The sequence below is a fragment of the Hemicordylus capensis genome, chromosome 4, assembly GCF_027244095.1.
Source record: "Hemicordylus capensis ecotype Gifberg chromosome 4, rHemCap1.1.pri, whole genome shotgun sequence".
NCBI lineage: Eukaryota > Metazoa > Chordata > Lepidosauria > Squamata > Cordylidae > Hemicordylus > Hemicordylus capensis.
Window position 1 is genome coordinate 158964383 of NC_069660.1, and position 25943 is coordinate 158990325.

The window sequence follows — 25943 nt, forward strand, 5'->3', positions numbered from 1 at the left end:
CTAAAGGTTCATCCTGTTTTTGTGTAGCTGAACCATGGCACCAGCTTCTTTTCTAAGGGTTGGCAGTGGTGTATCTCAGATGACAGCCATTACAACAGTATTCTAATGTGGGCAGCAGAGAGGTGTGGGGGCCTGGTGAATAGAGTGTGTTGGATCTGGATCCAGGGATATATGACTTCAGGGCCTGTCTTGACCACAGAGTAGTATCTCTCTCTTCATGTGCCTTCTCCAATTGGGAGGTTGGCCAGAAACGTGGGGGTGGGGGTGATCATCAACATGGCCCTCCCCTGTGGAGTAAAAGCTGAAAAACTGTTTGATTCTTAACATTATCTGTGATTGACTGAGATTACCTGTGTGAACAATACAGGAAGTATTCCTCTCTCTCCAGTGGGCTTCACTTTATTTATTTATTTAGTCAGTTAGTCAGTCAGTCAGTCTCCTGCCTTCATTCCATGGAAATCAAGGTGCCATATGTAGGATTCTAGGATAGTCGCCCATCCAGACACTGACCTGATAAACTTTAGCAAAGTTACTGCATAATATGCGGCCCAGACTACACCCTGGAACCTTCAGACCATTGTACTTTAAAACTCCAGTGAATGACTAAATCTGGTTAGCTCTGGCCAATAGTCAACAAAAAAGACCTTTTGTTGTGCGCGCATGCGCACGCGCACACACACACACAAAGAGAAAACCTAAAAGTTGGTAAACATAAGATGTTCTGTTGTAACACACCATCCTCAGTTAAATAAACAAATGAGCACAGATGAAAACCTCCTCTGTTCCCCAGCCGTTAAATTCCTTAGACCTGATAACACTCTGTTCCATGACTGGCAGAGAGATATTGAGCGAGGGGTTGGGGAGAGAAAAGGGGAATTGCCTGATTCTTCTTGGAGGCTGATAAACTTTATGGCAGCAGCCAACACCTACAGAGCATTAATGTCAGGTCTCAGTTTCTCTATAAATGATGCTTCCTTGATTTTCCTTCTATGCATGTTTCTCTCAATCTCCAAAACAGATATTTTAATAGACACCATTTGGCCTTTATGCTTAATCCTCATGTGCAATGACCAGAGTTTTGTTCTCTGTGCACAATGCCTCAAATCTGCTAGATGTTCTTTATGTCTATTTTTCAAAGATCTACCTGATCCCCAAATATAGAATAAAGTGCAAACCCAGAGAATCTTGGAAAGTCAGGAAATTAAGGTGAATGTGGTTTGACAGCACCAATGAAACATAAACAACACTTAAACAACACTTAAACAAGTCCTTGGTAGCTAACGCAGAAATAGATATAGTGGGCATAACAGAAACATGGTGGAACAGTGAGAACCAGTCGGATACTTTTATCCCTGGATATAAACTCTATGGAAAAGAGAGGGAGGGGTGCCTTGGAGGTGGAATGGCACTGTATGTTAAAGAAGGGATAGAATCTAACAAGGTAGAAAACCTAGGTGGACTGGAGTCCTCCACAGAAACCCTGTGGGTGACAATACAAGGCCTGAAAGAGAACATGCTACTGGGTATGTGCTATTGCCCTCCGGATCAAAGCGCTGACTGGGAGTTGCAGCAGAAAATGAGGGAGACGTCAAGGAGAGGCAGGGCTGTAATAATGGGTGACTTCAATTACCCACACATAGACGTGGCAAATTCACAGTCAGGTAATGACAGAGATATTAAATTTCTAGATATACTGAATGACTGTGCCCTAGAACAGTTGGTCTTGAAACCAACCAGAGAGAAGGAGACCTTGGCCTTAATTCTGAGTGGCACCCAGGACCTGGTGCATGATGTCAGTGTCATCGACCCTTTAGAGAAACGTGACCATTGTGCAGTCAAATTCAGCATACATGTGGGGAGAGAATCACCAAGGAAGTTTAAAACAGACATTTTGAATTTCAGAAGAGGAAACTTCTCCAAAATGAGGAGTATGGTGAAAAGAAAGCTCACAGGGAAAATCAAGAGAGTCACTTCACTCCAGAATGCATGGAGTTTACTTAAAACCACAATACAAGAAGCCCATTTAGATTGTATACCCAAAGAGGAAAGGTACCACTAAGTCCAGGAGAATGCCAGCATGGCTAACAGGTACCATCAAGGAAGCCATAAAAGGGAAGAAGACTTCCTTCTGAAACTGGAAGGCCTGTCCAAATGAAGAGAACAGAAAGGAACACAAACTCTAGCAAAAGAAATGCAAGGTGACAATAAGGGAGGCCAAAAGAGAGTTTGAGGAACATTTAGCTAAAAGTATCAAGGGGAATAACAAAAACTTCTTTAAATACATCAGAAGCAGGAAACCTGCCAGGGAGGCGGTTGGACCATTAGACAATGAGGGAGTGAAAGGGATTATTAAGGTGGATATGGAGGTTGCAGAGAAGCTAAATGAATTTTTTGCGTCCGTCTTCACAGCAGAGGTTACTGAGCATATACCTGTTCCTGAACCAGGCTTTTGGGGGATGGAGGCTAAAGAGCTGAGTCAGATAGAAGTGACACGAGATGATGTTCTAAACTGTCTGGAAAATTGGAAAACTAGCAAATCTCCAGGGCCAGATGGCATCCATCCAAGAGTCCTCAAAGAACTCAAATGTGAAATTGCTGACCTCCTTGATAAAATATATAACTTATCCGTGCAATCGGGTTCTGTACCACAGGTCTGGAAAGTAGCAAATGTAACACCGATTTTCAAAAAGGGATTCAGGGGCGATCCGGGAAATTACAGGCTGGTTAGCTTAACGTCTGTTCCAGGCAAATTGATGGAAAGCATCCTCAAGGATAAAATTGTGAAGCACATAGGACAACAGGCCCTGCTGGGAGTGAACCAGCATGGCTTCTGCAAAGGTAAATCTTGCGTCACAAACCTTTTGGAGTTCTCTGAGAGTGTCAACAAGTGTGTGGATCAAGGTGATCCAGTTGACATAGTATACCTGGACTTCCAAAAAGCTTTCGACAAAGGTCCTCACCAAAGACTTCTGAGGAAACTTAGTGGTCATGGGATAAGGGGACAAGTACATGTGTGGATTGCTAACTGGTTGAAAGACAGGAAATAGAGGGTAGGTATGAATGGAGAGTTTTCACAATGGAGGGAAGTAAGAATTGGGGTCCCCCAGGGATCTGTACTGGGACTGGTGCTTTTAAATTTATTCATCAATGATCTAGAAGTAGGGGTAAGCAGCGAGGTGGCCAAATTTGCAGATGATACCAAACTCTTTCGGGTAGTGAAATCCAAAACGGATTGTGAGGAGCTCCAAAAGGATCTCTCCAAACTGGGTGAGTGGGCGACTAAATGGCAAATGTGGTTCAGTGTTGGCAAGTGTAAAGTGATAAGGACATTGTAGAACTGGAAAAGGTGCAGAAGAAGGCAACCAAGATTATCAGGGGCCTAGAGCACTTTTTATATATGAGGCAAAGCTACAACACCAGGGGCTTTTTAGTTTAGGAAAAAAGACGACTACGGGGAGACATTATAGAAGTCTATAAAATCATTCATGGCATGGAGAAAGTGGAGAGAGAGAAATTCTTCTTCCTCTCACATAACACTAGAACCAGAGGTCATTCTATTAAATTAATTGTCAGGAAATCTAGGACCAACGAACGGAAGTACTTCATATTCAACTTGTGGAATTCTCTGCCACGAGATGTGGTGACAGCCAACAACCTGGATGGTTTAAAGAGGGTTTTGGATAATTTCATGGAGGAGAGGTCTATCATTGGCTAGTAGTTGGAGGGCTAAGGGCCACCTCCAGCCTCAGAGGCAGTATACCTCTGAGTACTAGTTGCAGGGGAGTAACAGCAGGAGAGAGGGCATGCTCTCAACTCCTGCCTGTTGCTTCCAGCAGCATCTGGTGGGCCACTATGTGAAACAGGATGCTGGACTAGATGGGCCTTGGGCCTGATCCAGCAGGGCTGTTCTTATGTTATTATTAGTCAACTCTAGATTTTATGATAGGAGATGTGCTGTACAAGATTGTGGAATTTTTGAATGGGGAAGGAAACTGTGGAAAGAAAGGTACAATATATAATATTCAATGTTTAGGTTTGACTTCATTCTATATTGGGTAATCCAGTAGATTCCCTAATATAGAGGCGTTGATCGATGCCATAAAGTTTATTAGCCTCTGAGAAGAATCTCTCCCCTCCCCCCTTGCTCATTATCTCTCCGCCAGTCATGGAACAGAGCGTTATCCGGGGCAGGGGGTGGAGGCTGGCCCTGCTGTGCCCCCAGATCCACTTTGGGATGCTCTGGTATCCCCCAAAGGTGGGGAATGGGGCATCCTCAAATCCTCATTTTTCCCTATGGGAGGAATACAAACATTGAAAAATACTTCAAAAATTAACCATTTATCAGAAGTGTCCAATTGCCTTGGAGTTTGGTGGGTGGTAGGCACCCCTGGGTGCCTAACACCAACCCCAGCTTTTTGCCCCTAGGTTCTCCACATAAGGAATAATGGGCAATAATAATTTTTTTTTCAAAAATTCATTAAAATTATATGATTGCTTTGGAGTTTGGGTGGTAGTTGGCACCCATGGGTGCCTACCACCTAACCCAGTTTTTGAGGCTCAAACCGGTTCAAACCAGTTCAAACCGGACCAAAGCAGGGTTCAAGCAATACCAAAACTGAACCTCCCCACCCTGGTTTAAACCCGGTTTGAATTTGAACTGAACTGGGCAAACCGGTTTTGTGCATATCCGTAGTGCTGTCAAGCAGCCTGCTTGTGACCGCCATTCTGCTTCCCCATGCCTGTGGGAGCACATGACCTGACTCATGGCACATATGCCACGCATCTCATGATGGCAGGGTGAGGGGGAGTGGAGACTGCAGCAAGGAACTTGCCCAGCAAGGGCACGGAGAACAGGGCCGTCCTCTGGGCCTCCTCTGAGCAGGGCGATCTCCCCCAGCCACACTTGGACAGACCCAGTGCTGGCACACTTCCCACTCAACCTGCCCTGCTCTCTTTCCTCCATCTCCTCCTCAACTTGCACCGCCATGATGTGCGTGCGCCCTTGCACACTGAGAGCCAGTCAGCATGGAACCGTGCTGCATGCACAAGGCAAGGAGGGAGGAGGAGAGCACATGAGGTGAGGACCGCACAGTAGCAACAGGAGGGAGCCAAGCAGAGCTACTGTATGGGGCCAAGCAGCCAGGCGAGTGTCTGGCAGGCAGCAGTAGCAGGTGGCAGCCACTGACTTTGGAGGCTGAGACTCTGCACCTTTTTTTCCATCTAGGACCAGCCACCGCCACCACTGTTGGTTCCCTTCCCTGCTGCATACATTTCTTCCCAACAGCTGGTCCCTCCCTCCCTGCCACCGATCCACCCACCCCATGCACTGAAGCAGAAGCATTTCTGGCTGTGTGTGGCTTCTTCCTTCCTTCCTTCCTTCCTCCTGCTGTTCTTCAGTGTGTGAAGTGCTTGCCCAGGAGAGAAAGAGGGGGGAGAGAGAAGGCTGCAAGGGGCACCTTTTCTGAGCATAAGTGAGTTGGAGGGCAAGGGAAAGGCCAGAAGAGGGGAGGGAGAAGAAGAAAGGAAAAGTGAGAGAGAAAGAGGGTAGGAGGAAGAAAGAGGGCTGTGGGAGTGAGTAGAGGACCAGGCAAGGGTGACCCACCACCACCTAATGACGCAGCAGGGAGGTAACTTGCCTACAGAGCAAGAGGTTGCTGGTTTGAATCCCAGCTGGTATGCTTCCCAGACTATAGGAAACACCTATATCAGGCAGCAGCAATATAGGAAGATGTTGAAAGGCATTTTCTCATACTGTGTGGGCAAAGGAAATGGTAAACCCCTCCTTTATTCCACCAAAGAAAACCACATGGCTCTGTGGTAACCAAGAGTTGACAGCAACTTGACGGCACAACTCTGCTTTTTCTTTACTTTAACTTTACTATTAAAATAGTATTTTAATCATGCTTTGAGGGGCAATTTGGATGAAGCTACCCACTGCATAGTAACCTACCTAACAGGGTTGTTGTGAGGAAAACCATCCATGTACGCTGCTCTGGGTTCCTTGGAGGAAGAATAGGATATAAATTTAGTAGTATAAACTGTGCCCAGCCATTCCAGAATTCTTATAACATAGCAAGTAGGACTTCCCACCACCACCAAATTAGTTGCCACCCCCCAACCTCTTACTAAATGATTCCCTTGCTAAATCTATACCCTGTTCTTCCTCCAAGGAGCCCATAGCAGTGTACATGGATGGTTTTCCTCATAATAACCCTGCTAGGTAGTAGGGGTGTGCAATTTGGGTTTTTGGCAATTTGGTTCAGAACCTGAACCGAATCACCCCCGTTCTGTTCTGTGCCCGAATATGGGCTACCCGAATCACCCCTGATTTGGTTCGGATTCGGATTAAATCCGAATCCGAATTGATTCGGGTAAAAAAACAGGTCCCAGGGGCAAAATAGTGGGGTGGAGTGGTAGTGCCCAATGGGTGGAGGCTACCACCCAAATTTCAGGGGGATTGGTCAAAGGGCTGATTTTTGGTGAATTTTTGAAGTTTTAGTGTCTTTGGGGCAGATAGGGAGCATAACGTGGGATCTGGGTCAAAAGAGTGGGGTGGGGTGGTAGTGCCTAATGGGTGGAGGCTACCACCCCAATTGCAGAGGGATTGGGCAAAGGGCTGATTTTTGGTGAATTTCTGAAGTTTACGTGTCTTTGAGGTTTTCCCCCATGAAGGGTGTATCGCTTCACGTCGGGGGGAAAGGGGTGTCCTAGTGCCGGGTGGGGTTGGTGGTAGTGCCGGGTAGGGGCAAGGAAGCTACCTGAATTTTTTCAAAGGATTTGGGCAGAGGGCTGATTTTTGGTTAATTGTTGAAGTTTTCGCGTCTTTAAGGTTTTTCCTCATAAGTTATAATGGAGCTTTCATCAGCCCCATAAGTGCACTTAGGGGGTGCTGGGGTGGCCCAGAGTGAGTGGTGGTGTAGTGCACATAGGGTGCCAACCATCCCCATGGGTTTCTAACCCATGGAGTACAGGGTTCTGTTGTTTCAAAGGTTTTCTGAGTGTGGATTCTATGATATCAAATTAGAGTGGATTCATGGTGTCTCATTGAAAATCTCATTTGCTATCATAGAATCCACACTCAGAAAACCTTTGAAACAACAGAACCCTGTACCCCATGGGTTAGAAACCCATGGGGGTGGTTGGCACCCTATGTGCACTACACCACCACTCGCTCTGGGCCACCCCAGCACCCCCTAAGTACACTTATGGGGCTGATGAAAGCTCCATTATAACTTCTTATGAGGAAAAACCTTAAAGACGCGAAAACTTCAACAATTAACCAAAAATCAGCCCTCTGCCCAAATCCTTTGAAAAAATTCAGGTAGCTTCCTTACCCCAACCCGGCACTACCACCAACCCTACCCCACTCTAGGACACCCCTTTCTCCCCGACGTGAAGCGATACACCCTTCATGGGGAAAACCTTAAAGATGCGTAAACTTCAGAAATTCACCAAAAATCAGCCCTCTGCCCAATCACTCTGCAATTGGGGTGGTAGCCTCCACCCATTAGGCACTACCACCCCACCCCACCCTTTTGGCACAGATCCCACGTTATGCCCCTATCTGCCCCAAAGACACTAAAACTTCAGAAATTCACCAAAAATCAGCCCTTTGCCCAATCACTCTGCAATTGGGGTGGTAACCTCCACCCATTAGGAACTACCACCCCACCCCACTATTTTGCCCCTGGCACCTGAAATTCGAGCAGATGTCACATCCAACCTTTTTGCATTGAAGTCAATGGGATGCAAAAAGGCGGGAAATTCAAATAGATGTTATAGCTCAAAACGGAGGGGGGGGGGGAAGAAGGCAAAAAAATGGAGGTCCGAATCACCTGAATTTTCGGGCCAGAAATTTGGGTGATTCGGCTTGTGTCCGAAATTTCTCGGATCTTTTCATGGGTGATTCGGTTCGGCCCCGAATCACCTGAAATTCGCTGTTTCGGGCACAGATCGTTCTGTGCCCGAAACGTTTTGCACATCCCTACTAGGTAAGTTATCATGCAGGATGAGTTGTTTAGATCTCGCTCAAGTTCAATCAGGAAGGTTGAATTCTGAATGCACGTGCACATACACTGCCGCCCTGAGCAAATCTCATCTTGAACACACATGGAGGGAAATAAAGGGAACACTGAACACACACACCCAGAGGATGGGGGGCGGAAACAGAGGGAATACACTGTTTGCTTGCTTCTTGCTCTTGCTTGTTTCTGTAGCCTCAGCTTAGCTTTGGCCAGTGTGCCTTTGTTTAGTATCAGCAGCTTGTAAGGAGGGAGGGTGCAGGATGGGGGGGTGGGTTAGTTGCTTGCTTTTTGCTCTTTGCTTGCTTGTGTGTGTGTGTGTGTGTGTGTGTGTGTGTGTGCGTGCTTGCTTGTTTGCTTCTGCAGCCTACGCTTTAGCCATGGCCAGTGTGCCTATGACGAAGGTAGGACAATTAATTTGGTGGTGGTGGGGAGTCCTACTTACTATTGAAATATCGAGGAGGCCCCACACATACTGATCTGCCCCCAGCCCCGCACCCCACTAGGGACAGCCCTGGCAGGATCAGACTGTTTAAGAAGATTCTCACTTCTAGGCTACATAGACTAACCGTGGAGCACTGGAAGGTTGCACCCATGTGCCAAGCACAGAACAAGCAGAGGAGTGTCATGCCAGGCAATCGGGGAAGGAGATGCATGGAGTGTCAAGCAGTTGGATTGGAATGCGTAGCACCACAGAGTGAGCCTGGTGCAGTCGGGGCAGGGAACTGTGCAGCATGGCCAGCATTGGAGTCACGTAGAAAAAGAGGAGGGACTGGGGGAAGAAGGGGCGAGGAGAGGCATGTGGGAGGGGGCAGGCGAAAGAAGGCGGGTAGGGTTTATTCTGGTCTCATGGGAGCCCCCACTGCGCAAGGATGAATGTGCCAGGTGGGCTGTGCACCCTCTGCCCGCATGTGAGTGTGGGGTGGTTGGGGGCAGAGCAAAATTGGCCAAGGGCTCCATAACCCTTTGAGCTGGCACTGGCCCCATCTATAATAATGACAAGCATGTGTTAATAACATTGACCATGCTGTACTCACTTATTATACACCCTGCTCCTAATTATGGCATGTAGCAAGAGCTTGTCATTATATCAGGGGTATGTCCACAACTGTAGTAAGGTTTAAGGGGAGGGCCTCATTGACAGCAACTGCTGGGAGGGTGGGCCTTCCCCAATAGGCTAAAAAGTCTGGGGGATTCAAAGCAGAAGGTCCAATCTAGAGGGTTTGGGTGGGAACTCTACACACAGCCACCTACTGGAAATTTTTCACACAGGGCTTTTAAAGCCCTTTAACTTGCATGTCCTCTGGAATGGAGGGGGTACATTCACATATCAGCCAGATTTACCCTGAAGTCCCTGCGAGTTATTGGGGAGCAGTTCATACACAATTTGGGTGTGGTTTTTTTTACTGTGCATTAATGTGCAGCCTGATTTATATCCGGGGCTAAAAAACCACTTTGTGTGTTGGTTTTTTGGGACAACCAAGTTTGCAGTAAAGCCTCCTCGTAAACTCATGGTAAAGCCTGCTGTGTGTAAAAGTCCCTGGAGAAGAGAAAGCTTTGTTCAGCTGGTTCAGTCTGTCCCAGGAGGGCCTTGAGGAAGCAATCAGCTGAGAGCTGCTAGGGATATGAGAAGGCTGCAGCCTGTAAGTCAAAAGTTAGAACCAGGCCAGCTGGATGAGTTAGAGACATTTGTTTGTTTTTTGCTGATTGCTTAAAATCTGTGTTGCCTACATTTTATGAAACTCTTTCTTAACACTGTTCTTATTGCATACTGTAGCGGATTACAAGCCTTTGTCTCGGAGCAAGCCCATGTGAGGGGAAGAAAAATGCTGAATCATTGCCTCTATGCTTTCCAAGCAAAGGCTTCTCGCTTTAAAGTTTCCTGTACCCAAATATTGTTCTCAAACACTGTACTGTAGTTTCAAATGGCTGCCACCACCACCTGGTTATCAACAGAGCTTAAATCCACCCCCACCCCCCAGGCTTGGGTGGAAATCCCAGGGAAACTCTCCTGCTTTTGCTACTGGAAAAGTATAAAAAAACCTTCCATCTGCAAGCTTACACGTGGTGAGAAAACTAACATCTGCCAAGCTCCTGAGGTCAGAGGTGTGTGCACCAGAGTGAGACCCCCGCCAGCCCCCTTTCTTTTGAGTCAAAAATCCACTCAGAGAGGCTTTTAAAATGCAAAGGGGGAAAAAGAGAAATAAACTTTATTCAAAATACTACAGACATCTTCTGGCTGTGGTTCTCTCATCTCTTAGTTACAGGTAAACAAAAGCAATACTCAGTGGTTGCAAGAATAATTCAAAAAGCACCCCAGATGATATTGGGGTGGCACACTTTAAAAATCATGGTTACCTCGTAGCAAAGAACATGGATGTAAGAAAATACAAAACCACCTTTAAAAGTTTACAGTGAGGCGGGTCTCACGATCAGTAATACCCGCTTTTGCCGATACTACGGGGAGAGTGGGCTAAGCCCACTCTCCCCGCAGACGATCGCTGCAGGAGCCCTGGGCAGCCGTATCAGCCACCCACACAATTGCCGGCTCCGTGACGGAGCCGGTGGGGGCTGGGGGGAGCGGGGGCCAATCAGCTCCCACAAGCTCTAGCATGCCCTGTGCGAGTGCGCAGGGCATGCTGGCGAGACCCCTGGAGCTGGGAGGTGGCTTTCCCCCTCCCCTCCGGGGGTCTTCTTGTGAGTAGCTGCGCCATACTACTCCTAGCCCGATTTTTGTTGATGGTGAGAATAGCCACAGTGTCTTTTGCAACACCCTAGCTGGATGAGTGCAGGCTTAGCTTATTTACTTTACAGGTAAAAAAAAAATGGAATGGTTTAAGGGATATACAAAACACACGAAAGAAATATAAGTTTCTAATGCAAAATCTGACTAACAAACTGTTCCCTATGCTGAATCCCCTTTTCCTTGAAAATTCACCCAACACCTGATGAGAATCAGGCTTCCTGCAATCCTGTCTCTCAAGGATCTGCAGAGGTCCTTCCATGAGAGAAATCTCCAGGCTAGCTTATAACCATGAGGGAACAAAACTCCATTTCTCCTCACTAAGCCCTCCACCTGTGCCTCTCTCACCTCCAGCCTAGCTGCTTCTAACAAAGGAACACTTCTCTTCTCCTTCTTGGCTCTCTCAGTCCCACCCACCTGGTGTGCTGTTTGGCAGATCCCTAGAGTTCACCAGCCTGTCAATCAGGACAGGGATCACTTTCAGTTTACTCTTTAGGGGATGGGGCTGATCACTACACATACTTTTTCTTTAACTCTAATAATAAACCCTTGTTGTTGAAGTGTGGTAGTCTTCATTTGGGTTTGCCATAGTCACATGCCTCTGAAGGTCTAGGACTGCTCAGTACCTTTTGGGAGGGTTTGCCACTTTACACCCCTCCCCCAGTTCCAAGAACCTTATATGGAGAGTGGGTTCCCCCACATCAAAATAAAGTGGATTGTGGCAGCCTACTTTGAACACCTCAATAGCAATAGCAATAGCACTTACATTTATATACCGCTCTATAGCCGAAGCTCTCTAAGCGGTTTACAATGATTTAGCATATTGCCCCCAACATTCTGGGTACTCATTTTACCGACCTCGGAAGGATGGAAGGCTGAGTCAACCTTGAGCCCCTGGTCAGGATCGAACTTGTAACCTTCTGGTTACAGGGCGGCAGTTTTACCACTGCACCACCAGGGGCTCAAGTCAAGGATTCAACCCCAGTGGACTCCCCACTCCTCCTCTGGCTTGGATAGGAGTCATGACAGCAACTCTGCCCCTTCTACTTTTAATACACTGGGTGTGTCTTCTAACCTGATGTTTCTGCACTTCCCCCTTTTCTTTTGTCTTGTGGGGCCAAAGACTCAGGCTACATTTTAGAGGGATGCTTTTCTTCTCTGCCTTTTGTTAAACTCCAAGCTTTTGTCCTCTGCCTTAAAAAAAAAACACAAAAAACCCAAACAGCCAGAGTAGACCCTTTGTCTAAGAAGGGCAGGTGGAGAAAGCCTGCTTAAACCTTTTTTCTCTGGGCATTTCTTAGCTGAAAACCACTGTGTTCCCTGTGTGGGGAAAGTTACAGAAAAGATAGAGGGCCTCTGTGCCTTTTATCCCATGGGTAGAAAAGCAACTTGAGGAGGATGATTTTGAACCAAAGAAGTACTTGAGAGGGAAACGATTAAGCATCTTCTCTCCACCTACCCTTTTGCTGCCCTGACTTAAGTCTTGCTTTAAAACAAAACAAAACAAAACAAAACTGGGAAAGAAAAGAAATATGGAACTCCATCTATTGTGTGGTTTCACAGCCAAAAGGCTTCCTGAAAGTATGTACTTGAGTAAAGCCCAGTGAAGTTTTTTTCTTTAATCTCAGTATGAACTTTGGATAATAAAGGCAATTGGTCTCTGCTGTAAAGTAGTATGATGGAGGGAGTGGGGCACAAAGAATCACTTATAGGTAATGTAATTTTAACTCTGTGTGTTTTCTGTTTATAATTTAGCTGGCTCTGCATTTCTGAACCCTGAAGGGGATTCTGGAACAGAAGCGGATAATGACCCCCAGCTGACCTTTTATACAGACCCATCGCGGAGCAGGAGGCGAAGTAGGGGTACGTAGTAGCAGCAGGGGTGGGGCAAGGGTCACAAAACAGCATGCAGAGTTGGAGACTCTTGAAGGCCAGACTTTGCTGTCTGTGTCCTGATTACATGATGGACTCTGGTAAGCACCAAGCTGAGAGGAATACGGTGAGAAACCGCCTTTGGATTTCCTAGTGTCTTAATTCTAGAGTTCCTTCAACACTATCTGTGTCAACTTGGTCCATTCGTTAAGGACTGGAGGCGTTAAAAGGAAAGGCATTTGAGCCAAGCATAGAGCATATCCGTAGAGTTGCTGGATGTGATCTCTCGGGTATGACCTAGCAACTCTTTGTGCCAGTTCCTTGAGGACAGGCAGCATAACCTTTCAGGATCTTGGCTGTCAAACCCTCAGCCTGCCTTACAAAGCAGTTGCCCCCACACAATATTTTCAGAGAATTATTATTTATATATCAACTCTTTATAGCACGATGTGCTCTCTAGACATAGTACTATATAGAGCAACATATGCACACACAAAAATACAGGATGGAGGTGCGGGAGGACTTTGCATCCTGAGGAGTTTACAGACCACATTTTTACAATGGATGAAATAATAAAGGGAGACGGAGAGGCCAAGGTAACCAAAGAGGAATGTGAGGACATACAATTAGATTTCATTTCAGCTGAGTATGAAGAATTGGGGAGTAAACCAAAGACTTTAAAGAACAGGTGGGGGTCAGTGGGAGGTGTGGCACTACAGAGGTTTTTTGCAGGGGGTGGGGGCATTCAAAAAATGGGACAGAAAAGTGGTTGGAGTGGATACAGCCAAATGAAATTCCTCTGTGTTCCCTTGATGACAACCACCATGGAAGCTATGCAGTAGTCTGGGGGCTGTCAGTTCTCTCTTACTTAATGGCAACTGCACACGTATGAGCTGCTCTGTTTAACTTTGCCAGCCTGGCCCCAAGAGAACACTCAAGATAGAGTCCTTGCAGAGTCCTGGTGTCCATCTGGCATCCAGGGCTGCCACTGAAAGTCTGTAAGCCCTGCCTTTGATCTGCCCACTGTCCTTCCTCAGAATGGAGATTGCAGTGGCCATGCCTGCCTGGAGGCGGGAAAGAAGAGAGGGCTGGTGGCAGTTGGTAGCAGCAGCAGCAGGTTGGGCAGCCCATGGGGGATGAGCTCTTCACAGGCCTGGCAGTGAAGCAAGTGGCTCAGCTGCTGTACAGCAGGCCTGGCAATGCAGGCCGCTTCGAGTTCCCTTTGTTCCCTGGTGTGTGTGTGTGTGTCCCTGCTTTGCTGAGAAAGGAGCTAATTAAGGCAAGACAGCTGATGGCCCCCAGTCCCCACTTGCCCACCCACCTACCCACCCTTGACCAGATCAGTAGTCCCATTTGTCTGCTGGCATGCAGCCCAGCATGACTGCCTCTCAATTCACCCAAGGAGCAGCAAATGGAGCGAACAGCCATGAAAAGTCTGTCTCTTCCTACTCCTCCCTCATTCCTCTAATTCCCCTCTTGATTTTATGTTGCTCTGTTGCTTGAGTGCCAATTTCCCCCCTTCCTCTTTCCCCTTGTGCAGCCACAGCCTGAGACCATACATACTTGCTTGGAAATAAGTCCTGCTGAGAGGGGTTTATTCCCAAGTAAGTGTGCATAGAACTGCAACCTTAACTTCATGTTTATCTTCTGCCTTCCCCCACCTTTCCCTCCCCCCTCTTAATTTGCTCTTCTCATTGTTTGCACACCTCTTTTTTCTTTTTCATTCCTTCTTTGTTTTGCGTTTCTGATTCCTCTCACTCAACCCCTTTTTCTTCCTTTCCCTCTTATAACGCATGCCATTGCATTGCTACTTGGAAGCAATTCCTGTTGAGTCCAGTGGGACTCACACTGTCAAGTCAGTGTGCATAGGATTTCAGCCTTAATTTTAGTGTGTTTGTTGTATACGCTTCCCCTTCTTCTTTGCTTCCATCTTTCTGGAGGGTGCCTCTCAGGTCATGCAGTGATCTTTTCATTCACTATTGAATAACTACAGACCACACACATCTCAGATATTTTGAGTTGTGGCTACTTAATGTGATGACACCTGTCCTTAAAAAAAAAAAACTGTTATCACTAGGGGGTATCTTTATTCCCTGCCTGGATGCCCCTGCAATCCTTTTATCCAAGGATGTTAGCAGGTGTTCAAGGAGCATCTTTCACTTTTTCCACTTTGCTCTATGCCTAAACTACATGGAGTAGAATTGGGTCATTCTGCCTTTTTCTCAGCAGATGAGTTGATGAAGAAAGGGTTTCCTCAAGGTAGAAAGCTTGAAAACCACTGCTCTAGATAAATGTAGATGTAGAGTGAAAATCAGAATGCAAAGCCTACATTATTTGAAGCCCTGCCTTTAAAGAAGGGCTCCCAGCAGAGCCGACACAATCCATCATCTTTTCCGGACTGATAAACACATTGCTATGATAGATTTCTCTCTGCATGAGCTGTCTGGATGAGATCTCTGAAACCCAAGCCCTGTCTATTCTTCTCACACATTACGGATCCCCAAGGCACCTAACTCTGCAGTGTCAAGGAGCTGGTTGTCATGGAGAAACCAACCCATGGAAAGGACCAGGGGTGGGGGTGGGGAGTTAAATATTTAAGGAATGCCCTTGTTTTCCTTTGGACCAACATCATCCAAGGCCAGGCACTAAGGTGTGCTTCTACATTGAAGTCTCTTAAATCCAATGATTTGCAAACTCACGCGCCCCTGAAAAATTGCACTAATTGTATTGAAATTATTTTTATTTCACTCAAAAAATCCTAGAACTGTCTCATTTGAGCAGTATCCTCTAAATTAACATCAAATTTCATTACCGACAAAATTTGCCCTCGGAATGGCACCCCAGGGCAGCCTTTCCATTACGCAGAGCGGTTACCTCAGGCAGCAGATTATTAGGGCACCAATAAGGTGCCAAGATGCTCTTCTTCCCCTTGTCTTAAAAAGGGGTGTGTGTGCTCACAACAGGGTATAGTCTCTGGCACCCTATGTCAGGCATACAGAGGACTTGAGCTGCCGCTGATGGCACCTCAGAACTGCCATTGTGTGAGGTCTAGAGGTCCCCTCTGATGGTTTGACAAGAGTGAGAGCTGCTGGCTGGCCTTCTGTTGTGGCTAGGTGCTAACTGGTAGCCAGTACAACAATTTCTTGCTCAGCAAGTGTCCAATGGCACAAGGGGAGGGAGAGGGTTCTCTCTAGCCCTGTGAAGTCTCAGCCTGACCTGGATCCTCAGAGTGGACTGTAGACTAAGTGAAAGCCAGGCCACTCTTAGGCTGCCCATGGCTGCTCTGTGTGGGGGCTAGATGGTGAGATATAGTACCAGGTATGGGGGTCTAAGGGAAGTAAGTGGTGGCATACATTTTTGGGAAATGTGCTATAAATCAAGACCAAATATCAGATTGTGCCACTCTGGTCAGCTCTGTAGTACTTTATGCATCACTCTGTGCCCCTGAGAGTAGTTTTGCCTATAGCCTACTGAACCATGACACAGGTACTGGATGGTGTGGGAGAAATGGTCAGGAGTATAGGCTTGAGTCTATGCCAGGTCTGAAGAACATGTGACCCATCAGCCACATGTTATGGTCCTCTTGGTGCCTTTCTGCCTCTCTGTTTTGTTTTGTTTTTGTAAAAACATCTGCCACTTATGGCATCGCTGTCTCAGGTTAGCCATTGGTTACTTATTGTATTTGCAACTCTGTATTTCACAAAGTAGCAGCAGCCTGGGTCAAGATGACAAGAGCTGTTGCTCAGAACCCTGAATAGTGAGAGGGCCACAGGCAAGCTTGCTGCTTTTCAGGGTTGACATTGCAGAAGGCGTTTGTTTTTTTGTTTTTTGGTGTGGTGGTGGTGGTGGTGGTGGAATGGGGAGAGAGTTTTCTTAGGGGTAGGTACAAGATTCACAGGAAACGTCAAAGGTTTTTTCATGGATATAGTCATTACTACTGCTTAGCATTTATATAGTACAGGAGAACTTGGCTTCTCATGAGGGTTCCATTCCTCGCCTACTGTTGCAAGTAATGGAACCACGAGTAACGAGGCATTAGGGCTATGGGGAAAGCGGGGTTAGGTTTTTTGGGTGGGGGAAGTTCTAAGTGGGAAAATGGCTCCCAAACGACCCGAAACTCACTATGGTGTGCTCCGCGGGTCCCCAGTGTGCCCAGCAATGTCCTCCAAAGAATGAAATGCCTCCAAAAATTAAGAAACATTGTGGGGGGGATGTCTGTTGCTGTTTTTTGTTTAAATGAGCCACAAAATGGCTCCTCCTGCCTCCTCCCGGGCTCTGTGAAACACTATCGTGACCGGAAGTGACTTCCATGGTCACTTCCGGCCCTCTAGGAATTGTGAATACCTAGATTTTAACCCCTTCGTATCCACAGATAGTGAAAAAAGGTGTCAGTGAGACACCCCATGGATATGTGGAATCGCGAATAGTGGTTCCACAAATAACGAGGTTTTCCTGTACTTTCAAGTGTTCAAAGCACTTCACATACATTATCTTGCTATAAGGCTTAAGGTAGGTCAGTGGTGTTGTTACTCCCATAGATTGTAGGTGGTGGGCTGAAGCTGCAAGTGTGAGAGTGTGGATTGTCCACGTCTTGTCTTAATGTTTCATGGCAGAAGTGAAATTTGAACCACGTATTTCAGTCTCTCAGCCACTGCTTCACCAGCTCTCAAGATTGCATTGCAACAAAGCATTGAATTTTAAGAGCATAGGAACATAACATTTTTTGTGGTTACTTATACTTTATCATTAACAAAAAAAAGCAGCATTATCAGTACACATCAGTAGCTATGGCTACTTCAGGTCCAGCCCAGATCAGCCAGGAAGCTACATCCTGATCTCAAAAGGCAAAGTGACTGGCCAGAGTCCCCAGTTTGGGAACAGTTTGGTCCTCAGTTTGTAACCTACCTACAAAACATATTAATAAACACCTTCAAAACAGAGCACAGTTTCAAGTACATGGCAAATCACAAGAGATCACATCTTGCTGTCACAGCAAGGTTAATCCACAGTTTCTCCTTGCAATGAATGACTTCTCTGGAGTCTGCCTGATTTTCCACAAATACTACTGAAAGCAAGTGCATACATTTTTGTGAGCAGGGTAACAACTGATTGGACGCATTTGGCCCAGAAGGTTCCCTGCCCTTGTTGTATGGCAGCTAGCTGTCTGTCCATCTGGATGCCAAGCTGCCTTTCAGAACTGGATCCGTTTCAGGAAAGAAGGGATGGTGCATTGCACAACTTGCACAGCTTGTTGGGTTGGAAAGTGTTGCTTAGGCATAAAGCTAACATCTGTGCTCTTAATACCCAACAAGTAGTTTTCTTAAGGGCTGGGAAATATGGCCCTGGAACATACTGACATTGTTTCCATCCGTCCCTAAAATCACTGTCACAATCCTGCTAATGTTGAGCCTTGGTTAATATTTCAGCTGTTCTGAAAATGTGGTACGTGGTATCATGATTAGTTGCAGCAAAATCATATTAACCACTCTGCTAATGTAACCATGATAATTACATCTTGACTCACTATGTCCTAAATTGACTGGCTGAATACTGATGGGAGAGAATCAGTGGGGTGTAGTGGCTATAGTGTCAAGATAATATTTTGGAAACCCCAAGTTCAAATTGCTACTCAGCTGCTAAGCTCATTGGGAGGTCCTACGGCACTCACTATTATCAACAGCACCATCATCAGTTGTTCTTTCTATAGTGCTTAACGTGTACTAAGTGCTTTAGAATAAATAAAAAAATTCAAAACAGTCCCTATCCTCAGACATACAATTTAATAAGACAGAGACAAAAGGAATGAGAAGAGGGGATAAATAGAAATATGCTATATTGATGCCAGGTTAAAAGGAATAAAATTAAAAGTAACTAGAAGCTATCAATAACTATACAAGATGATCATGCTGGGAAAGCAAGAGAAAAAGATAAGTTTTTGAATGCTTTTTAAGAACCGAAGTAGCCAAATGAATGCTGGAAGAGAGTTTCATAGGTGTGGTGTAGTTAGAGAGCTTGAATCAGGACTGAGGAGACCTGAGTTCAAATCCCCATTCTGTTAGAGAGCTTTCTTTATCTCTGTAACATAGAGAGGATATGCTAGCGGGAAGATTTCTTTATCTACCCCAGCTGCAGTGGAAATGCACTGGTAAGGGGAGCTCTGCTTATTAATATTGTCTAGAGACATGGAGTTAAAGTTCTAAATTTATTTAGGAAATCCATCAGGAGGTAGATAAGGCCTACATGCCTTGCTGCTAGCTACATACAGGAAGAAGGGGAAGGGAAAAGGAAGTCTGTCTCCCCTCCCCCGCTCCAGTTGAGAGAATGAAACCTGAGACTATCAATCTTACAAAGGGGAAGTAGAAGAAGCGTAGTCAGAGAGGGGATTCCCTTGCTCACTGTCTCTACCCCCAGTGCTCCTAGTGGTCACTAGGGTTGCTGGTGCCAAGAGTCAATGCCATCGGGAGCTGCATCTACAACACATTCAGCCATGAAACTCACTGGGTGACTCTGGGCCAGTCACTTCTCTCTCAGCCTGACCTACCTCGCAGGCTTGTTGTGGGAATAAACATAGCCATATACATCACTCTGGGCTCCTTAGAGGAAGAACGGGATATAAATGTAAACATAAATAAAAATATATAAATAGAGGTCCTTATCAAGAGAGCACCGGAGGTTCAACAAATGAACTAGAATTGGGAGAACAAAAGTAATAAGAACACAGCGAAACCAAAGCACAGTGATAAGGTGGTACGAGATCATGTAGATGTATAGGTAAGAAAAAGAAGCTTAAATTTTATATGAGCATATAATGGAAGCCAGTGAAGAGATTTCCAAAGATGGTGATATGGTTAATCAGCAAGATAAATGAACTATGTGGAAGAATTTAGAACTGAGACCACAAAAATGAATAGCAAAACAAGAAAAAAGAACGTTAAATAGTGGTACAATAAGCTGTAGGTGGTTAGATGAGTGTTTGGAGAGTGTTTCTCTAGAATTAGAGAAGGCTGGTTCTTGGCAGTATTGTAAAGTTAAAAATGACATGCTTGATAAACAGAAACAGAAGAATGAAACACAACACCTAATCTATTGGCAGATACAGAAGACTGAAAATTAATGTTATTAAAAGAAAATGTTGTTGGATAAAGGTGTAGGAGGAAAAACAAGAAACCCAGCCTTCTGTGTCTTAAATATCAGATAATAAGGCTCTCCACATAGGCAGTGTGGAGAGCCTAAGAGGTTTCTGTGGGGAGAACGGGCTTGACCCGCTCTCCCCGCAGATGAGCAGGCAGCTTGCCCTGGTTGGCCAGATCGGCCACCCACACGATTACCGGCTCCGTCACATAGCCGGTTGGGGTGGTGGGGATTGGGGCCTCCTGGCCCCTGGAACTCCTAGCATGCCCTGCGTGAGTGTGTGGGGCATTCTGAGGAGCACCCTGACGCCAGGAGGCTTGTTGTAGCCTCCCGGTTGGGGGGCTACCCGTGAGTTTCTGTGGTGTGGAGCCATGCTGTGGTGACACACGATCAAACGAATGCACTCCGCTAACCTCATTTAAGGAGGGGGCAATTAAGCGGCCTTGCCGCCAGGAGCCGCATAGCTCCCGGCGGTTCACACAGTCGGTGGAAACTGGGCTGGGCTCCTTTAGCCCAGTTTCCACCATGTGTGAGAATAGCCTCAATGCCTAAACATTCATAAGGAGATTGCAAAAAGGAAGTTGAAGGTTGGAGAAAACCAAAGGAGAATGAGAATAAATTGAGAAATAGAACTGAAGTTAATCCACGTTACAATATCTACAAAGACCAAAATAGCTGATGAGCTTACCAAAAGGAAGAGTATAGAGTAAAGGACCAAGGAAAAAACCCTGAAGAACACTGTCACACATGGGAGAAAAAGAAAAATGGGTGTAGTTTACAGGAACATTGAAAAAAACATGCACTGAGATAAGAATGAAACCAAGTAAAAGCAGTGCTATGGAAACTCAGGGTGATGAAAAGACAAAAGAATATAATAAATCAAATGCAAAAAAGAGCTGGTCTTGTGGTAGCAAGCATGAATTGTTCCCTTTGCTGAGCAGGGTCTGCCCTGGTTTGCATTTGAATGGGAGACTACATGTGAGCACTGTAAGATATTCCTCTTAGGAGATGGGGCTGCTCTTGGAAGAGCATCTGTATGCTTACATGCAGAAGATTCCAAGTTCCCTCCCTGGCATCTCCAAGATAGGGCTGAGAGAGATTCCTCCCTTCAACCTTGGAGAAGCTGCTGCCAGTCTGTGCAGACAATACTGGGCTAGATGGACCAATAGTCTGACTCGCTATAAGACAGCTCCTATGTGCCTATTTCAGAAAATAAAGACAGAAAAGATATCTGCAATTTCAAAATCTTGCAGTGAACAGTTTTGGTGATATAAAATGCATGCAAACCAGTTTGATATGGGACAAAGAGTTGCAAAACAAGAATGGTAGACATTAGACTCATTTGCATGATCAAGAATAGAATAGAAGCCTTCTATCCTAGTTGGGATCTGTGTGCTCTTCTGCTGTTTGTTTGTTTGATTGTCTGTCAGTTAAAAACAAGGTCGGAGGTGTCCTCTGTGATTGTGTGCTAAGCGGCAGCTGGATCAGAGGGCTTTCTATCCTTCCTCATTCAGCAACTGACAGACAAATCTCAGGAGTGTGCACAGCTCTTGAGCTAGCTCCCTCCCCTATTCTTGATCATGTGAATGCGCCTAATCCAAAGCAGCAAGAGGATCAGATCCTGGTTACCTATCCTGATTAAATGTGGTTTAACCACAGTGGTTTGACCAGGGTTGCACAGCAAATCTGCATTTTGAGAACCACCCCTGTGGGGCCCAGCAATCCTGGTTAACTCTTTTAACCAGGATTGTCAGGATTGTGGGAATGCAGCCAAGTCCCTAAATTGATTGGAGGCAGGGCAGAATACACATGCGATAAGTAAGGAGTATATTAGCATAGATGCAGGCAGACTTAGCAGTCAGCTACTACAATATTTTTGGAAAATCCAAAATAAAACATGCAGCAAATTTTATTTTCAGTTTTTGCTATATAAGTGAGCCTTTAAACAGTTGGTTAAAACACATAGACAATCCACACATTTTCTATGGCCTGGGGCAGGGTATATAAGCCGTTAAGCATGAGAGTTTGTCTAAGGCTTCAGGTTTAACTACCCTTCCTGCATATCTGAGCATTGCCTTCTTCCCTGCTGGGACATCATACCGGCTGTCAGAGATAGGAGACGGCAGGATGCCCTGACGCCCAGGGGACACGGATAGAGGCTGCCACTCAGGAACGCGTGTATGAGACAGTGATAGATCCAGTTTGGAGGGAGTGGGTGGAGTGACGTGCTCTACAGAGTGTCATTAATTACCCTGGGGAGTCTGATGTCTCTGCACTTGTGGGCTGGTAATGAGGGAGACTGCTGTTTGCAGCCATAGTCTCTCAGCTGATACTACTTTTGGTATTCTCTCATTCCTAAATCAACAAAAATGAGACAAATACTCCAGTAAGGCCTGTGTATTTGAGGCCTTTATTTCCAAAGATATTCAGTACAAGACATGGCCAAGTCACTGAGAATTCTCTGGACATCTGGTTTGACTATGTCCTCCTCACCTTCATTTGCCTCTGCATTTCATCTTGATGTCTGTATACCTCTTTCTTCTTCCCCAGGCCTCTTCCCTATTACCTTCAGGAACAGCTTGGTCATTTTGCCATAGACAATGGAGTTTCCTGCGGTTTTTGGGGTGGGACTGGGATTCACCCAATGCCCAGGCGAGGAGCACAGACAGGGGTGTGAGGAGCTTAGTGGGGGCTGGGGGACAAAGTCTGATCAGCAGCTCCCCCACCCACTGGGTGTTGCTTTGTGTACCCCAAGCCATGCCCCCTGCATCTGACACAAGGGGGTGGGGCCAGTGCCAAGTATTGGGCTCTCACAGCCCCATACTCAGCACTGGCCCCGCCCTCTGCATCTGACATCAGACACAGGGGAGAGGCCAATGCCCCGGGGAGAGTCCATCCCTCCCCAGTCAGCGTTGGGGAGGAGTCCATCCCTCCCCATTGAAACACTGGCTGGATATGCTGGCTGGAGAGAGGGGTGTGCTTCGGACTCAGTGGCTTAGCGAGATTGCTGGTGGCCCTTGTCCAGGCCACTGGCAGTGGCCCCTGCCACCCTAGCCACACACCCTGCCTGTGATGTCAGCATCTGACATCAGACTCACGGTGCTGTGCACCCCCATTTGAGAGTAAATTACAGCCAGCGCTGCATATGCAGCAGTGGCCAGGAGCACCTTTCCCTGCTTGTAATGGCAGGGAGACATGTTCCTGGCCAGGCTGGGCACCCAGTGCTGGCTGAAGCTTCTCAAAAATGGAGCTTAATGGTTCCCAGAATGGCTGGAAACATGTCACCGTGCCTTTACAAGCAGGGAAAGGCGCTGCCACCCACTTCTGCAAATGGGGCACGTGGCTCTGTTTGCAAATGCGTCCACGCACCCTGCACATCTGATGTCGGATGCAGTGGTGTGGTTAGGGTGCTAGGCGTGACCTCTGGGCATGGTGGCCTGGGTTCTTTGGGGGGGGGAACCTCTCGCTTTGCTCACCAGCTGGGTGCAGGAGCGGGCAAGGGGGCACCCTGGCTGAGGGCTATGGAGAACCTTGTGGCCGAGGGCCTGGGGAAAATTGCCCACTTTGCTTCATGGTCGCTATGCCCCTAGTGCTCACCTTCATGAGAAAGGTTCATATAAAAGGCTTCTCCTGTGTGGTCACAGCCTTTGAACAATGCAGTAGCACTGTGGGATGAACCCATGTTAGAGCAGCCCTCATGTCACTGCTGTAACATTTAAAGGAGGCCAAAGCCTCACAGGTTTTGAGGCTGGACAAAGCTGAACTTCTATCAGGAACCAACACAACCATAGCAAAAAAGGAATTTCCAAGAGTTCCTACCAAATACGGGGGAAATTCTACTGAGAGGAGGAAAAGGAAGTGGGTGACCAAGCACCCGCCCCCCTTCAGACTGAAGTATTCACAGCTGGGTTGGCCCTGCTGCTATCAATGTGGGCACAAACCATAGGCAGCCACAAGTTGCAGCCAATAACTGTACTTCTGTTGCACACAGTCTATGTATCTTTTCTGAAGCCTGCATTCCTGATGAGTCAGAGACCCAGATAAAGGGTCTATGCCACCAACTAAGAACTACAACCTCCATTATGCCTTTAACTTGGCATGGGGTGCAGCATTATACCTGTTCTGCTTCTGCTCTGTGGCTCGGACATAAAGTAGCAATGCTCCAGTGAGTCCCCTGTTCAAGGAATGTGTTCATATGTTGTGAATTCATATGGAGCCTGTGAGGAGTGTAGCTTCTCTCTCCAACCTTGCTGGACTCCTTGCGGCAGAGCAGTGGCTTCTGATGTTCTCTGAGTTCAGACACTCTGCACTCCTCCATTTTTCTGTGGCTGCATCTCTGTTTCCCAAGGATGAGTCTCTCTAGACCAAGTTTCCTGAGTCCTCCCTGTAGTAAAGCAAGCTGAGTGGTTTGGTTTTATACTATTTGTAGTTCAGAGGTAGGCAGAGATGCTTAGCTCAGTGGCTGTGCTATGAACCAGGAAGTCCTGAGATGAAATCTTGCCTCTGGCATGAACAGAAGAGCGACTATTTCTCAACCTCAGACCCTCTGCTGCAATATGGGGGTAATAATTCTGACCTATTTTACTGGTGTTGAAGCACTTTGAACCTCCTAAAAGCTGCTGCTATTAGAAATTGGGGTAGCAGAACATTTGTAAAGTCATTAATATCAGCAGGATTATAAGCAAGGACTTGTAATTTCTGCTCACCTTTATCTATGACCCTAGGTTAAAATGCACAATGAAGAGTTAAATATGCTGAGTCCCACTCTCTTTACCTATGCAATGTGTTTTGCCTAATCTTGGCATCCAGTACATCATCTAAAATATTAGAATACTTTATTCCACTGATCATATCTATGAATTCTGACTTGACAGTTGCATGTATATTCTCCATGACTGCCTTTCAGTTTTTGAATTTTCCCATGGGAGACTCATCAAAGCCTGAGCATCTTCTGGAAGCCACACATCTCATTTTAATTCTTTACCCCAGTGGCAAGTGATGGCAAAAAATAAAGAATAAAATAATTAAAACTAGCCAACCCCGCACAGAGCATCTGTGTGACGCTTTGGGGCCAGCTGTTTCCTCCTCCCTCTTCCTCCTGCCCCAGTCTCTCCTCTGTTCCCCTTCCCTCTGGCCCGCGCTCTCCAGTCCTCCTCCCCTCCCATTCCTCCCCACACACAGAGCCGGCGGCGGGCTGCCAAGAAGGGCTGCACCGCCATCGTTTTTACTCCCTTCCATCCGCCTGCTGCCTGCCACCACCTTTCTCTCCGTCCACCCGCTGCCCGCTGCCACCTTTCTCTCCCCTGCCCACCGCCACCTTTCTCTCCCCCCGCCTGCTGCCCGCCTGCCGGCCGGCGGCCACTACCAACACTTTCTTCCCCCTCTCCTCCTCAGTCCTCAATTCGGAACTCTCGCAGCCTGTTGCAAGAGTCCCGCTGCCAAATCCTGGGCACGCATGTCCCACTCACCCCCCCCCCCCGGCGCTAGGCCAGGGCCAGTCCTTCCCACTGCCTCCCTCCTCCCAGCCCAGTCTGCAGCCGAGACAGCCCCTCCTCACAACGGCCCGGGCCAATGCCCAGCCAATCAGGCGCCTCCGCTGGCCAAACAGAGCTCAGCCAATCAGGCGCCTCCGCCGGCCAAACAGAGCTCAGCCAATCAGCTGCCTCCCTCGCCAGCACGCATTGCCTTGCCACATCTCCATGCTGGCTGGCTAAGAGAATTAATTATAAAGATAATACCACCCAAGTTCTTGGGATGGAATAGACTGAGTCCAACCAAATAAGTATTAATTACATGCAGTCAAATATTAATTATATGCAACAGTATAAATGGGTTCTCCATCAGGCTCCTCTTCTGTGTTTCACTGATCCAGCTCTCAGTGTTGTGGCCTGTACCAAACCCGTCTTTCTCTTTAGCTTTCGTTTGCTTTTACATTGCAGTGGGTTCGCCAAGAAGTCCCATTAGCAAGACTACCCTGACACTCATCAGCATCACCAGCTGCTTTATAGGCCTAGTCTGTGCCTCCCATGTGAACTGCCCACTTGTGGTCAAGATAACCTTACATGTTCCAGAACACCTCATCGCTGACGGTAAGCCACAACCTACCAGTCTCGGGAGTTTGGGGGTGATGGTGGTGGTGTGAGCTGATGATTTCCTATAAAGCTAGTTGGCCTACT

The 25943-nt window shown here is 46.8% G+C and overlaps 1 protein-coding gene across 5 annotated transcripts in view; it reads left to right on the forward strand.

The window, feature by feature from the left end:
* The window catches only part of ASTN1 (astrotactin 1), a 335633-nt gene that overhangs the window by 133868 nt on the left and 175822 nt on the right, over positions 1-25943 (forward strand). For all 5 annotated transcript variants that reach the window (XM_053243588.1, XM_053243584.1, XM_053243587.1 and 2 more), the window contains exons 5-6: positions 12520-12627; positions 25707-25856. In XM_053243588.1, the coding sequence (XP_053099563.1) occupies positions 12520-12627; positions 25707-25856 (258 nt within the window). The remainder of the gene's footprint in view (positions 1-12519; positions 12628-25706; positions 25857-25943) is intronic.